Here is a 13,407-nt window from a genome sequence, read left to right as displayed (position 1 = left end):
ATATATATATATACATACATATATATTTTAGGCAAGGTTTTGCAATGCACCACCATGCCTGATGCTCAAAATCCTGTTTTATCAAACATATCTATGCTTGAACCAAAAAGGGGCTTCCCTGTAAACTCAATCAACCTAATCACCTTTCCTTGGATTTTAAATATATTTTGAGCCAAGCATGGTGGCATACACTTAAACCCCAGCACTTGGGAGGCAGAGGCAGGCAGATCTTTCTGAGTTCGAGGCCAGCTTGGTCTACATAGGGAGTTCCAGGCCAGCTAGGGCTACGGGGAGACGCTGTCTCAAAAAGATAAAAATAAAAAAACAAAATATATTTTGGTAACAGTGAATTATATTTTGGAGGTTATTTGGTCAGTTTCAATGATCATGGTGTCAGTACATGAAAAAGGGGTAGGTGGCCCTGGGCTGAGGGTGACTAAAGGGGACATAGAGTCATAGGAGTCAGCAAATAGAGGAAAGTGAGTCTGAAGGAGAAATCCTAAAAATGGAAAAATGGGTTGGTCTCCTAGACTGTATGTGTCAGAGTCCTTGGGAGTTACCAAGAGCTAGCAAGGAGCAGAGTCCCATGGTTGGTATGGAAACCAGTCTTGGGTACTCATAGAAATGCACACCGAATAGAAGGTGCCAGCCATACCTCTCCACACCCTAAAGAGCCCTCACCGCATGTGTGTCCCTGATGGCACACTCCTGAAGAAGCAAATATGAGAGGGAGAGAAAGGGAGACCTGGGAATGATCTCACGTCCCCTGAGAGAAAAAGGCACCAAATGTGAGCCTATGGAGACAACTAGGCTTCCAGAGTTGGAAAACCAAAAACTGTAATTTCCATCCACTCATCTACCCATGAATCCATGTCTCCATCTGTTCCTCATCCTACCCACTTGGGTGATCCCAGCCCGTAAAGGAAGAGATCTCACCAGTTCCTGGCCAAAGGTCAAAGGTTGCCCCAACCCAGGGAAAAGTGACCAAATGGAATAGAGTAAGTTCCTCCCTGAAAGTCCAGTTTTCCTCTTAGCTCTACCATTAGCTACTACTCATGTGCATCAGGTCATATGGTTGGATTCTTCTGGATCTAAGAGGTTTCCTCACCTGCAAAATGGAGACAGTAGTACAAGAGGTGGATGGGCAGGCTTTCCAGGTCTAACATTCCATGGTAGACCCTTTGGCTCCTGATGTCACAAATATGGAGCTGGCTCATGATTGACCCATAGCCTCTCTCGACTCTGCTGTTCTCTTGGTCATGTGAACAAGACAGACTTTCCCTGGACCTTCCCTACTTGTCCTCCTCTATTATGCACAGCTCTTGTCATGGCTCAGGACTGTGGGAGAGCCAAGCTTAGGTACGGCTGGGATCTGAAGGCGCACAGGACCAGATAAGGAAACTGGGAAGGGGCAGCCCCTCTCCCAAGCCCACATGATCTGCTTCCCTTCAGATGAATTCTACAATGAAACTCAGGCAAAGATATTCCTGCAGTTTTATGAGCAAACAACCTAGGTTGTGCTGAACCAGTTCATGGAAGCCACTTGGAACTATGTCACTAACACCACCAAGCTAAATTGAGAGGGGATGGTGTGGTACCACTTCCCCCCTTGGTCCCTCCTCCCCTTGCTCTTTTAAGGGGTCATGGGGATTGGGGACCACACTTACTGCCCTGTGTCCAAAGATTGTGGAAAGACAGATGCTCCAAAACACATGTCAAAGTGAACTGCATGCTCCAGACTTCTCAGTGGCCTCAAACATTCTCTACATAAGAATCTCTTGCTTTTTCTCCTTGCAAATCTGACCTTGATTTGAGGGACTTGGGCTTCCTCTCCTTGCAAATCTTCAATTATTCTGGACTCTTAAAGTAGTCTTTTGGAGTCGGTGGGGGGATGGCTGTTGCCTTGGAGTTCAACATGGGACCCTTACATCATCCCTCAACCTGCCATAACCAATATAGTGACCTTCTTTCCAGCTACAGAAAGAGGTGGCGTGGTCCCAGTTCATGGTGTACTTCGGCACCTGGGCCTGCCTGTTTAAGATAGACCAATTCCAGGACCCGGAAGTGAAGCGCATGCTGAGTAAGCAGCAGAGCATAGACAAGTCAGCCTTGCCCACCAAGGAGCTCCGGAAGGTGATAGACAGAGCCCCAGGCACACACTCCCCCACCCCAGGGGAGGGTGGGTTAGGTCAGATGGGGAAAACCAGAGTGTCAAGCAGGAGAGGGGTTGGTGGGGTAGAACTTTCTTTAGAGGAGGAGGGGGTGTGCTTCAGCCAGGCCCACCCCTCCTGGCTAGTGGGGTTAGCACTGGGAGTAGGCCTGAGGGCTCGGACCTGCCCTGGGTGACACCTGCCCCCCAGTACAACAAGCTTCTGACCTACATGGAGACAACATACAGTACGTCTGAGATGTGCCTGGATGAGGGCCCCTGCTTGCCCTTGGAGCCTGGTGGGCACCCAAACTCTGCCCCTGACCTCAGTTGTGTTCCTTATTGGAGGAAGGGGACCTAGGATGGATGAGGGCAGAGGTAGGTGGGCATGGGATCCCATGTGGCTCCTATTCCAGGCACAGACCTCGAAGAAATCATGGCCACCTCCAGGGACCAGAAGGAGTGCTGTGGGCCTGGCAGGGCTGGAGGGATGCCGTGGGTCGCCAGATCCACCCTGTCTTTGAGTACTATGTGCAGCTAAGCAACAAAGCTGCACAATATAATGGTGAGCAGGCTGGACACGACATGTCTTGGTGCAATGCCAAGGAAAGGATGAAAGCTGAATCTACAGAGGGCCTAAGCAATAACAGAACAAAGGGGTGAGGCGGGGGTATGAGCCTTTCAGCTGGGCCCTGCAAATATAGACAGAGCCTCCACTGGGTGCTGGGTGCTGGGAAGGTTCTGAGGCTCTATAGGTAAAAAGACAGAGGCCTGCCCATGGGCTTGCAGTCCTATTGGGAGATGACCATAGATAAGTGCACATGCACTTCTAATAGCACTTGGTATGATGCGTGGAGGAAGGGGCTGCTGGAGTTGGCAGAGAAGTGAAGGGCTTCAGATAAATGGTGAAGGCAGACCTCTCTGATATTTAACCATGTCTGAAAGTCAAGCAAGAGACAGGTGAGCAGGAAGTAAGAGAGCAACCTGTATAGAGGCTTTGTACCACAGAGGGAGGGAATCAGTGGTTTTACAAGATGAGAAAGAAGTCCATAATGACCACAGGCCTATAGGAAACTTGGGGTTCAGGATTTGGCAAGGGAAGAGGACAGGGCTGCAAGGGCTGGCCAGGAGTTCATGCTGTAGGCTTCACTCAGTGCGTTCCACCTCTGATGTGATCCAACATGGCCAATGCCCTGGGAGTTAGGATTCACATTTTACAGGTGGAAACCCTTCAGGATCAGGGTGGTGGAACTTTGCTTAGAAAGTATCTTGGTCTCCTCCCTGCCAGGCCAAGGCTGCAGGGTGACATGGTGAGCACCTGATAAATCCCCTCTCTTGTTTTAGGGTATGACAACCTGGGGGCTTTGTGGCATTCCAAGTATGAATCTGACACCCTGGAGCAAGACCTGGAACAGCTCTATGAGGAGTTACAGCCATTGTACTTGAACCTGCATGCCTACGTGCGCCGCTCACTGCACCAATACTATGGACCTGAAGTCATTGACCTGCGAGGGCCCATCCCTGCCCACCTCCTGGGTAAGGGCCAAACTAGTGGTAGAGGTAGGCACTCAGTCAGGGAAGAGGTTGCTCTTGCCTTCTCTTAGGCCCTGCATTGCCTTTCTAGGGAATATGTGGGCTCAGTCCTTGGATAACATCCTAGATCTGGTTCTGCCCTACCCTGAAAAGCCCCCTGAGGACATCACAAAGATCATGAAGGGCCAGGTCAGTGTTGGGCCTTCAGATGTCCCCTACCCCACAATCCCCAAACAGGGAAAACAGAGCCATGTATCTCTTTATTCCCCACAGTTTCAAGAAGCTGACATATTTTTACCTCCTTGGAGCTGTTGCCTGCCCCCCATGATTTCTGGATAAAATCAATGTTGGAGAGGCCAGCTGATGGGCGGCAAGTAGAGTGCCATGCCTCAGCCTGGAAGTTCTACAAAGACAGTGACGTCAGGTGTCCACAGCCAGCATGACTTTCAGCTAACACCATACCCCTCATCCCTTTTCTGTTTCCCCTCTGATTATGTAGGCAAGGAATGGACAAGGGAGAGCAGAGGAAGGGGATGAGATCCATGGGAAGAGGAAGTGGGTGTGAGAGCAATGGTCACTGGGTGGATACAGGGTCTGGAATAGGAAAAGACAACTGCCAAGGCCCTTCTGGCCACCAGCGTCACAGCCCCAATCTCTTAACAAAGTTTGAAAGAAGCAGCTGTGTAACCCCAGGGCATCCCCATGCTCCTTGACCCCTACCCTTTTAACTCTGGGGTAAAGAAGTGCACCAAATATACCATAGAAGACCTGCTCTCCATCTTCTACCAGATAGGCCATATCCAGTACTTCTTGCAGTACCAGAACCTCTCTATAATCTTCCATGAAGGTGCCAGCCCAGCCTTTGAAGAGGCTGTGGGGTCCATGATCACCCTCTCAGCTGCTTCCCACAAGTACCTGCTCAGCAAAGGCCTGGTCAGCCAACAGCACCAGGATGCAGGTGATGGGGACAACAGAAGGGCAACCTGAGCCTGGGGCTACAGCTAGGGCTGGGGCAGGGGAAGGGGGAGGACACTAAAGCTCTCAGGGCATGGCCGAAGGGATAACCAAGGCTGACTCTGAGTGTCCTGACCCCATTTCCAGAGGAGGAGATCAACTTCCTGTTGGGCATTGCCTTGGACAAGAGTGTCTTCATCCCCTTCAGCTACATGATAGATGTGTTTCGCTGGAAGGTCTTTGATGGCACTATTCCAAAGAACATCTACAACCAGGAATGGTGGAACCTCAGGTGGGGAGGTGGCTGCCCAGCAAGTGTGCAATGGTGGTGTTCTGGGAGCCTGGAGAATCCAAGCAGTGTGGGTTGTTTACCATCTCCAGACAAAAGCATACATGCTGTAATGCATAGAGCCATTGTGGGCAGCCATGAGGCCTCATTTTGAATCTGGCACCAGCAGTAAACAGGTCTCTTAACTTGCCTAGGCTTCATCTGTGAAATAAGGACCCTCGCAATGGCTCTGTCTGCTCCTGGAGTGGCTGGGAATCTCACACAATGATTTCAACTGGGCTTCTCCCAGGACAGAACAGTAACTGGGCATGGTGGCACATACCTGTAATCCTAGCCTTTTGGGAGGTGGAGGCAGGAGGTTCAGAAGGCATGGGGAGAGAATAGGGCCTTGTGGGTATGGCTCGGAGCTCAGGGGCTTGTATATAGTACATTGGAGACCAACCTGGACTACATGAAACTCTGTGCAAAAATCAAACCAAAAAATCGAACAAAAACCCAGAACATAACAGAAACCAACAAGCAGACCCTGGGTGCCTGTCTCACTCCATTCTGAGGCCAGGAGAAAGGACAGTAGAGTACTGAGCACTTTTCCTGCTGAGAGGAGTCCCCATGGAAGAGGCAGGTCACTGCCGCAACACACGCATGCCTGCCAGAGGTTTAGCATCCCCAAACTACAGAAGACTTCAGCAGTCCAGCAGGTCACTTGATTGTATAATAAATGCCTATAACCGGGCTTCTCCACATCCACCAGGTGTCAGACCAACCATTTCAAGGCTACTAGACATTTTGGATCGCCTACACACAGCTGTATAACTTTGCAACCACCCTGTGGGATGCTCCAGCTCGACATGCTTACCTTGCAGTAGTAGCAGTGGCCACATAACCAGCCCAAAGTCACACTGCACTCCAGTGCCTGGCAGAGCTGATTGCTCTTCCCTTGGTCTTCCCACTCCCTGGATTCAGTAGTTGCTCTTACTGTGGGGTCAGCAGAGTCTTGATCTGTGTCCTCTAAGGATGGCCATACCAGCCCTCAAGGCACCCACAGGGGCTCATTCCCCCTCTGCCATCCATGCCCACCATCAACCAGCCAATAGAACCCAGGGGCAGAGTGAGGGTCACCATCCTTTGGGTGGCAAACAAGAACCTTTAGAAAAAGAACCTCCAGTACTCTGTCAACTTCAGGGAATAGTTCACAGGTGCCAGTAACCAACAACATAGCAGTGAGCCTTCCCATAAGTGTCCCGTCCTAAAGATAGGTCATTTCACCCTTATTTCATATAAAGGCTCAGAGACCATCAGCTCCAGGGTCTCCCACAATCACACAGCTCAGAGGGGCTAAACCAGAGCTCCAGGTGACTGGACTATGCCAATGGCTAGTTCTGTACTCTACAGCCAGTTCCCTGACACTAAAACCTTGATGGGGCTGGAGAGATAGGCCAGCTGTTAAGAGCACTGACTGCTCTTGCAGAGAACCCGGATTCAGTTCCCAGCACCCACAATGGCAGCTAAACAACTGTCTATAACTCCAGTTCCAGGGGATCTGACGCCCTCTTCTGACCTCCACAGGTACTTGCAGGCATGTGGGCAATATACTCAATATACATAAAATGAAAAACAAAAGAATATTTAAAACCTTGATTAACTCATCTGCAAACTGGAAACAATAATCCTGCACCACAGGGATCTTTCTGTTTCTCTAGACGAAATGACCTGTCTACTGGTCTATAGTTTGACCCCATCATTAGGATGGACCTGACCTCACTTATTCCCTTGACAGCAACTCTGCAGAGAGCAGGCTGGTATTGAGTGGAGTCCTTGTGAGGAACACAACAGCTCAGAGCACAGGGGATATGCTCAATCAGCATTAACCACCATTATCTCCTTTTTTAGATTCCTGATTCTGTGTGTTCTCACTTGTCTAGTCAATGAAAATGCACTAAATGCCCTCTGCAAACCAGGCCCAGATTGGCTAGACACACACAAGTGCTTTGAAGAAGAAAAGGCTCTGAGAACATTCCAGGACCCATGACCAAGCCCCTGTCTCTGTCCCACCAGGTTGAAGTACCAGGGCTTGTGCCCCCCTGTTCCCTGGTCAGAAGATGACTTTGACCCAGGTGCCAAGTTCCACATTCCTGCCAGTGTGCCCTATATCTGGTAAAGGTCTGGGCCCTGTTGTCAGAGCTGGGCTCTGGGAGTCACAGGGACTGGGCTAAGGAAGGTACAAAGATCACCTGTGCCCTTGACCATCTCCTCCCATGGGATGCCACAGCCTGCTGAGAGCTGTGTCCTGGAATTCTTTGAGCTTTTCCTTTAGGGCTTGTGTAGAGGGCAGAGACTGTGGGAATATTCTAAGCCACCCTTGCTGCCCCCTGGTGGAAGGTAAGAAAGGGGGTAGCAAGGTGAATTGGTTCAAAAGGCTAAAGGACCTGGGACTGGCCAAAGACAGAGATTTGCCCAGAGCCATGATTGCTGGCATGGGTGCTCGTGGCCACTACATGCCCAAAGCAATCCCTAGCTTCTCACACCTAGCCTCCACTCCCCAGCCTGCCCTCTCATTCTTCTACCTAGGTACTTCCTCAGCCTGGTGCTCCAGTTCCAGTTTCACAAAACGCTGTGCAGGGCTGCAGGCCATGTGAGCCCTCTGCACCGATGTGATATCTATAACTCTAAGGAGGCAGGAAAGATCCTGGGGTGAGTGCTTTCCTTCCTCATCTGTCCTCAGCTCCCACCATCTCTCTTGAAGGGAGCCCTGCTTCAGACTCCCTCTCCTCACCATGTCACCCTGGCTCCCTGAGCAGCTTCACTGGGCATACATTCTGCCAGAAGGTCTTCCTCATGCCACACCAAAGTCTCTCCTACATTAACATAAGACTGTTTTCTCTTGTGTAGACTGCTGTGGCCAGAGACATTGTTTGGCCCCTCCTGCTATTGCCTCTTTGCCCACACACATTCACATATGCAGTAAATCAAACTGTCCCTGATGGGAAGCTAGGGCTGGCATCCTGCCTCAGCCTTTTGCTGTCCACTTGAATCCCCTTACTCATTCTTTATAAAGCACCTGACTGTCCCCTCAGCAGCATTTGAGGAACCCTTAGATCCTTCTGCCTTTCCTGCCTCTTCAAGGAGGTACTCAGCCCAGATCCCTGGTGGATCCAGGCTGTACTTATACCAACCTTTTGGCACACTTCTGGTCAGCCTGTAGTTCACTTTAACCCTCCAAGTCTTTTTTCTTGTATTTGATATTTAGCCCATTCCTTTCCAGACCTGCTGCAGTGGCATTGGTTTTTGGCCCTGAAGCAGATTTCGAGTGAGTAGGAGACCTGAACTGAATGTGAAAAGCATTTCCTGTTAGGCCAGACTCTAAGTTCTTTTTCCACATTTCATGTTGATAGTTCTTAACTTTGATGGTGGCTGATTATCACCCATTACAAATGATGAAACTGAAGGTTAGAGAGGTGAACTGATGGTCTGTCATTTATCTAGCAAGAAGGTAGGTCATGACTGGGCATGCACCTTTAATCCCAGCACTCCAGAAGCAGAGGCAGGCAGATCTCTATGAGCTCTGGGCCAGCCAGGGCTACATGAAGAAGACCCTGTCTGGAAAAAAAAAGAAGCAAGATCATGCTTTGACCCAGAACTGACTCTAAAATATCCTCTTCCTCCACATTATTGTTTCATTCAAAGGATGTAGGTCCTGATGAGATTATATCTGGTTTTTTGTTTCAAAGACCAGCTGTCCAACTATGGGAACGTAGACCACCCACTGACTGGCTCTTTATCCCTTTGATTGTTACTGGTTTCAACTTGTTTCCCTAATTGTTCAAGGTCACTTTGAGTTTTGTTTCTGCCATCCAGAGGATTAACAATGCCACCTAACTTAGTATCCCTTGATTATGTTTTTGTTTGTTTGTTTCTTGAGACAGGATCTCCCTGTAGCCCCAGCTGGCCTGAAACTCATTTTGTAGACCAGGCTGGCTTCAACCTCAGAGATTTGCCCACATTTACCTCAAGAGTGCTAGGATTAAAGGCATGTACCACCACACCAGGATACATTATTTTTTTATTTTTTAATTTTACTTCTATTTTTTGAGACCATCTTGCAATGTAGCCCAGCCTGGCCTTGAACCTGAGATCCTCCTACACCTAACCTCCTTAGAGTGCTTGGATTACAGGCATGTGCCACCTTGCCTGCCCTCGTTTGCATACTTAATGAGCATACTTGTGATTATTCCATGCAGTTTGCCAGATGACATAAGAGGGCACGCTCCTCTGAGACTGCACCTGACATGATGATCACCTCCCTCGTCTATCTGTGCTTCCTCCTCTGCACACAGGGGTTTATTATACCTGACTGCCTATTTCTGAGAGTTTCTAAGGTGATAAACCCAGGGCTCTTCTCTCTGTGACCTTCCTTTAGGCTCTGGCTGCCTGTCATGTTCATTCAACATTTATTTAGACCAGGGCTGACCAACTGCCCTGTGTCCAGTAGGGGGCAATGGACCATGAAATAAATGAAGTCAGTAAGAAAGGACTTTGGTGAATATGCAGAGGGTTAGTAAGCCGGAAACCAAAGAGGGATCCCTGTCCCCAAACCAGACATGTAAGAAATAAACATCTGTTTTCTTCATACCAGCTCACTTTTAACTCTCTGTTTATAACACCTGCTTGGTGGAACATTTGAAGTCAGTCATTATATCACTTCCTTCCTCTACGCCACCCAATTTGTGGACTCTCAGTGTCTGACTTGGTCCCCAAACAGGTGTCATTGGTCATCAGTCCTTCTGCTTCATTGTCCACACTCCTGGTCTGAGAAGACCCTGAAATCCCAGGTTGAGCACCTCAGACACCATTCTCTGAGCAGTGGGCAGAGGAGAGGCTTCTAAGAAAGGGGATGTCATGAGTTTTGGAGAAGATGAAATAGCAGAGTGGAATACAGGAGAGAGACAGGTGGTGAGAGACTTCAGATGGAGGGGCAGAGACCAGGTGTTAGCAGGCCTACCTTGCTTGCCTCACAGTATCCCAATAGGAGAAAGGATTCATTTTGCAAAAGAGAAAGCTTATTCATGAGATAGCCAAATCTAAGGAGACAGAGATCCAAGTCATAATGCCCCGAAAACAGGACCCGGGGATATGTATGGATTCAGGCATGGAGAAAGGTGATTGGTAGTTAATTAAAAGTGAAGCAACCAAAGTCTAGAAAGTTCATTCACATTTTCCCAAGGTTCATGGGTGAGGAAATGGGGGCAAAAAAGAAAGAGGAGCTTCTTTGATGCTTTCCTGCCCAAATGTATCTACAATGTGTTTTTGTTACTTTGGATTTATCCTCCTTCATGTAAATGCCTGGATCTGGACTGATTCTGTTGGGAATGGAGAGTCAAAGCAGACCTCATGTAGTTTCTCAAAGTCCCCCAGCCATAATGGACCTGGCCTTGTCTGTGGATTGTAGATTGTGTTGTCAATTTGGAGTTAGGAGCAGTGCACAGCAGCCAGCTCTACAGCTGTCTGGCCTCCTTTTCCTCCTTTAGGGGCTTATAGCTGGGGTTAGGTAGCATATACTATCCCACAGTCTTCAGAGTTGTTTCTAAGTAGACAGATTCTCAGTACTTAAAGCTATTCCCCTAGCTGAGTGTGGTGGTATATTTCTATAATATTAGCACTCAAGAGGCTGTGGCAGGAGGATCATGAGTTCAAAGCCAGCCTGGAATATATAATGAGACTCTGTCTCAAAAATAAAATGTCTTTCACATGCTAGATGTTTTCCCTCTTTCCCAGGATCTAGCATCTGATAAACTCTTGCATCAGTCATGAGTCATTTTTTTTCCTTTTTCTTTCACTCTTGATGACAACTCTTCACCTTCACTCTCTAGGATCTTAGCAGGTTTTTGCCGAGTGATTCTCTCTCTCTCTCCTCTCTCTCTCTCTCTCTCTCTCTCTCTCTCCTTCCATCCTTCCCTCCCTCTCTGTCTCTGTCTCCCCTTCCCTCCCTCTCTGTCTCTCTCTCTCTCTCTTTCATCTTTCATTTCTTTCTTCTTGCAGTTTTGGTGATCAAACCAAAGGCCTCAAGTATGCTAGGTGAATGTGCCCCATGGTTTCTGCCAAATATCTATTGGTCTTTAGCTCTCCCACATCCTCCATGCTAAGTCTCCTGAGTAGTGAGTGTTATAGACATGTGCTACCATGTTTGGCTCTAGTCATTTATTAAGTGGCATGTACAAGTCTTGCAAGTTAGAAATTTCTTCATCACCATGTGTTTTAATCCTTGCCACAAAGAAGGGCAGAAACTCATAGGGGTTCATTTTACTGATGAGGAAATTAAGGCTGAAAGAGGTTATATGCCTGAGATTTTTGTGGTCTTTTTGAACCTGGGCCCCCATACAGTGACCTCTAGGCTTCTGTGTCCTACCTCTTTCCTGGTCATCTGATCTGGAACAATAGGTTGAAAAGCATCAACATCTGCTCAGTGGTGCTGTTTGGGGAGGCCAGGGTGAGGCGCCTGGAGCTCTGGCTTTGTCACACCCTGCACCCCCATCATGAATGCAATGAGCTACTATCTGCCACCAAGCCCTGGGCATGCCTTGAGACAGCTGACATTTGTGTAGCACTGCAGGTTGTACACAGAATACCGCCCATGCTTACAGCACTTGAACCCTCTTAAGCCTTCCCTGTGAGGCCAGGGAGGGCTAAAGGGCTGTTGCTGCCTTTGGACTCCAAGTACAGCAGGAGAAACTGGGGCTCAGCCTGGCAGCCTGTCTGAGTTGAGGATAATGATGCTGACAGTGGCATTTACTGACTCTCGGCATGGTAGCAACCCTGTACTTACTGTTCTCTGCATTTATGGAGATGGAAACTGAGGCTCAGACAAATTATTTATCCAAGGTATCACAGAACAGAGCTGAGATTCACACCCAGATGAGCCTTATTTCTGAACAAATTATTGCACCCACTGTTCTGAGCTCTGGAGTCCTGGCTGGCAAAAGCTGTATGTACTGAGAGGTCCTGACAGCACCTGCTGATGCTCCCACACAGCCTCACAGCTGGCTCCACTCCCCCAGGGATGTCCTGAAGCTGGGTTCAAGCCGACCCTGGCAAGAAGTCCTAAAGGAGATGACTGGAGAACCCAAGATATCATCCAAGACCCTCTTGTCCTACTTCAAGCCGCTGCTGAACTGGCTGGTGACTGAGAACGTGAAACAGGGGGACATCCTGGGCTGGCCAGATTTCAGCTGTTCTTTTGAAGGTTGGACAAGCTATCCCTGGCCCCATGTTTGGTATAGCCCCAGGCCTCACCCTGCCCTTCTTGAGCCAGCATAGAAGTGTAGCTGGGTGACCCCATCTGTACCAGGACTGGGGCAGTCTCAGCCAGTACCTCAGTCTATATGCAGTCCCTGCTCAGTCACTTCCTTGCACACCACCCAGCTAGACTGCCAGGTTGGAATCTGGTTAGAGGGTAGGCAGCTTGCCCCTAGACTGGACTCCCTGAGGTATATTACCCTATCCACATGCATCTACTCTTTCTCATGCTCCCTTGTTGTAGGTCAATACCCTCACCTGTGGCATGAGGCTGAGAGAAAAGACCAGAGGCAGTCAAATCCACCCTGGCCACAGGGGACCCCACAGCCCCTTCTCCAGGCCTTCTTCCTCCATAAGACTTTTCTATTTTCCACAGAAAGAAACACAGGCAAAGTGTCATTCTTGGGTTTGGAACTGGAGTCTGACCAGGCCAAGATTGGACAATGGCTGCTGCTGACCCTAAGCTTTGTCATGTTCCTGGTGATCCTGTGGATGGGCTGCAGGCTGCATTATTTGGAGAAACAGTCACTAGACAAGGACAGAATGATACTCAACACCCTGCCCTACACCTACTTCCTGGGCATACCCATGGAGCCCCGCCAGGCGGCCCCAAGGCAGTGGATCCTGCTCAGCTTCTGCGTCATTCTGACACTATGCTCTATCATCCCAATTATTCGGATCCTCACACAACACAGCAGGAAACCTCCATGGATGAGAGCTGCATGGTGGGGCTTGGACTAGCCACCATGGAGACTGGTGAGGCTGAGGGATAGGGCAGGAGGAAAGCAGCCAAGACAGAGAGGATGGAGGGCAGAGAGGGTATAGTCTGTAGGCATAGTGCCAGTTGGAAATGGGTGCAGCTGTGGCAGATGTGTGCACATGTGGGTTTGTGATTGTGTATTTGCAACCATGTGAGTCAGGCACAGGTGACTGACCTTGTGTGGTTTCATGAGTGCCCTGGGTTCCAAACCAGCCCCTTTTCCCCAGCAGTTCAAAAAACAATGATTATAGTGCCCAAATCACTGTGTCCCTCTAAATCAGCCCTTAACCCAAGTCACACCCAGAGTTCTCCACGCAGCCTTGTTAGGGCTGCAGGATCTAAGGAATTTCTAGAAAAAGAACTTTCTTCAGTCCCCTTATAAACTGTCCTCCAGTAGACCTGGGCATTCCTTTATGAATTGTTCATGCCCAG

General features: G+C 49.1%; 1 protein-coding gene across 1 annotated transcript; it reads left to right on the top strand.

Moving 5' to 3' along the window:
- The first annotated feature begins 400 nt into the window (after window positions 1–400).
- Window positions 401–12,956, top strand: LOC103744772 (angiotensin-converting enzyme-like protein Ace3). Its single transcript, XM_008846613.1, is given in 16 exon segments — window positions 401–411; window positions 1,271–1,359; window positions 1,453–1,589; window positions 1,975–2,133; window positions 2,361–2,448; window positions 2,572–2,610; window positions 2,613–2,714; window positions 3,494–3,685; window positions 3,774–3,875; window positions 3,920–4,105; window positions 4,416–4,640; window positions 4,784–4,928; window positions 6,981–7,079; window positions 7,494–7,616; window positions 11,978–12,162; window positions 12,592–12,956. Coding segments are annotated over 16 exon segments (2,247 nt in total).
- Window positions 12,957–13,407: the final 451 nt, after the last annotated feature.

This window comes from Nannospalax galili, unplaced genomic scaffold (genome assembly GCF_000622305.1).
Source record: "Nannospalax galili isolate Female #2095 unplaced genomic scaffold, S.galili_v1.0 scaffold1023, whole genome shotgun sequence".
Classification (NCBI taxonomy): Eukaryota; Metazoa; Chordata; class Mammalia; order Rodentia; family Spalacidae; genus Nannospalax; species Nannospalax galili.
Note: the sequence above shows the minus strand (reverse complement) of the source record. Positions and strands in the feature narration are given on the sequence as shown.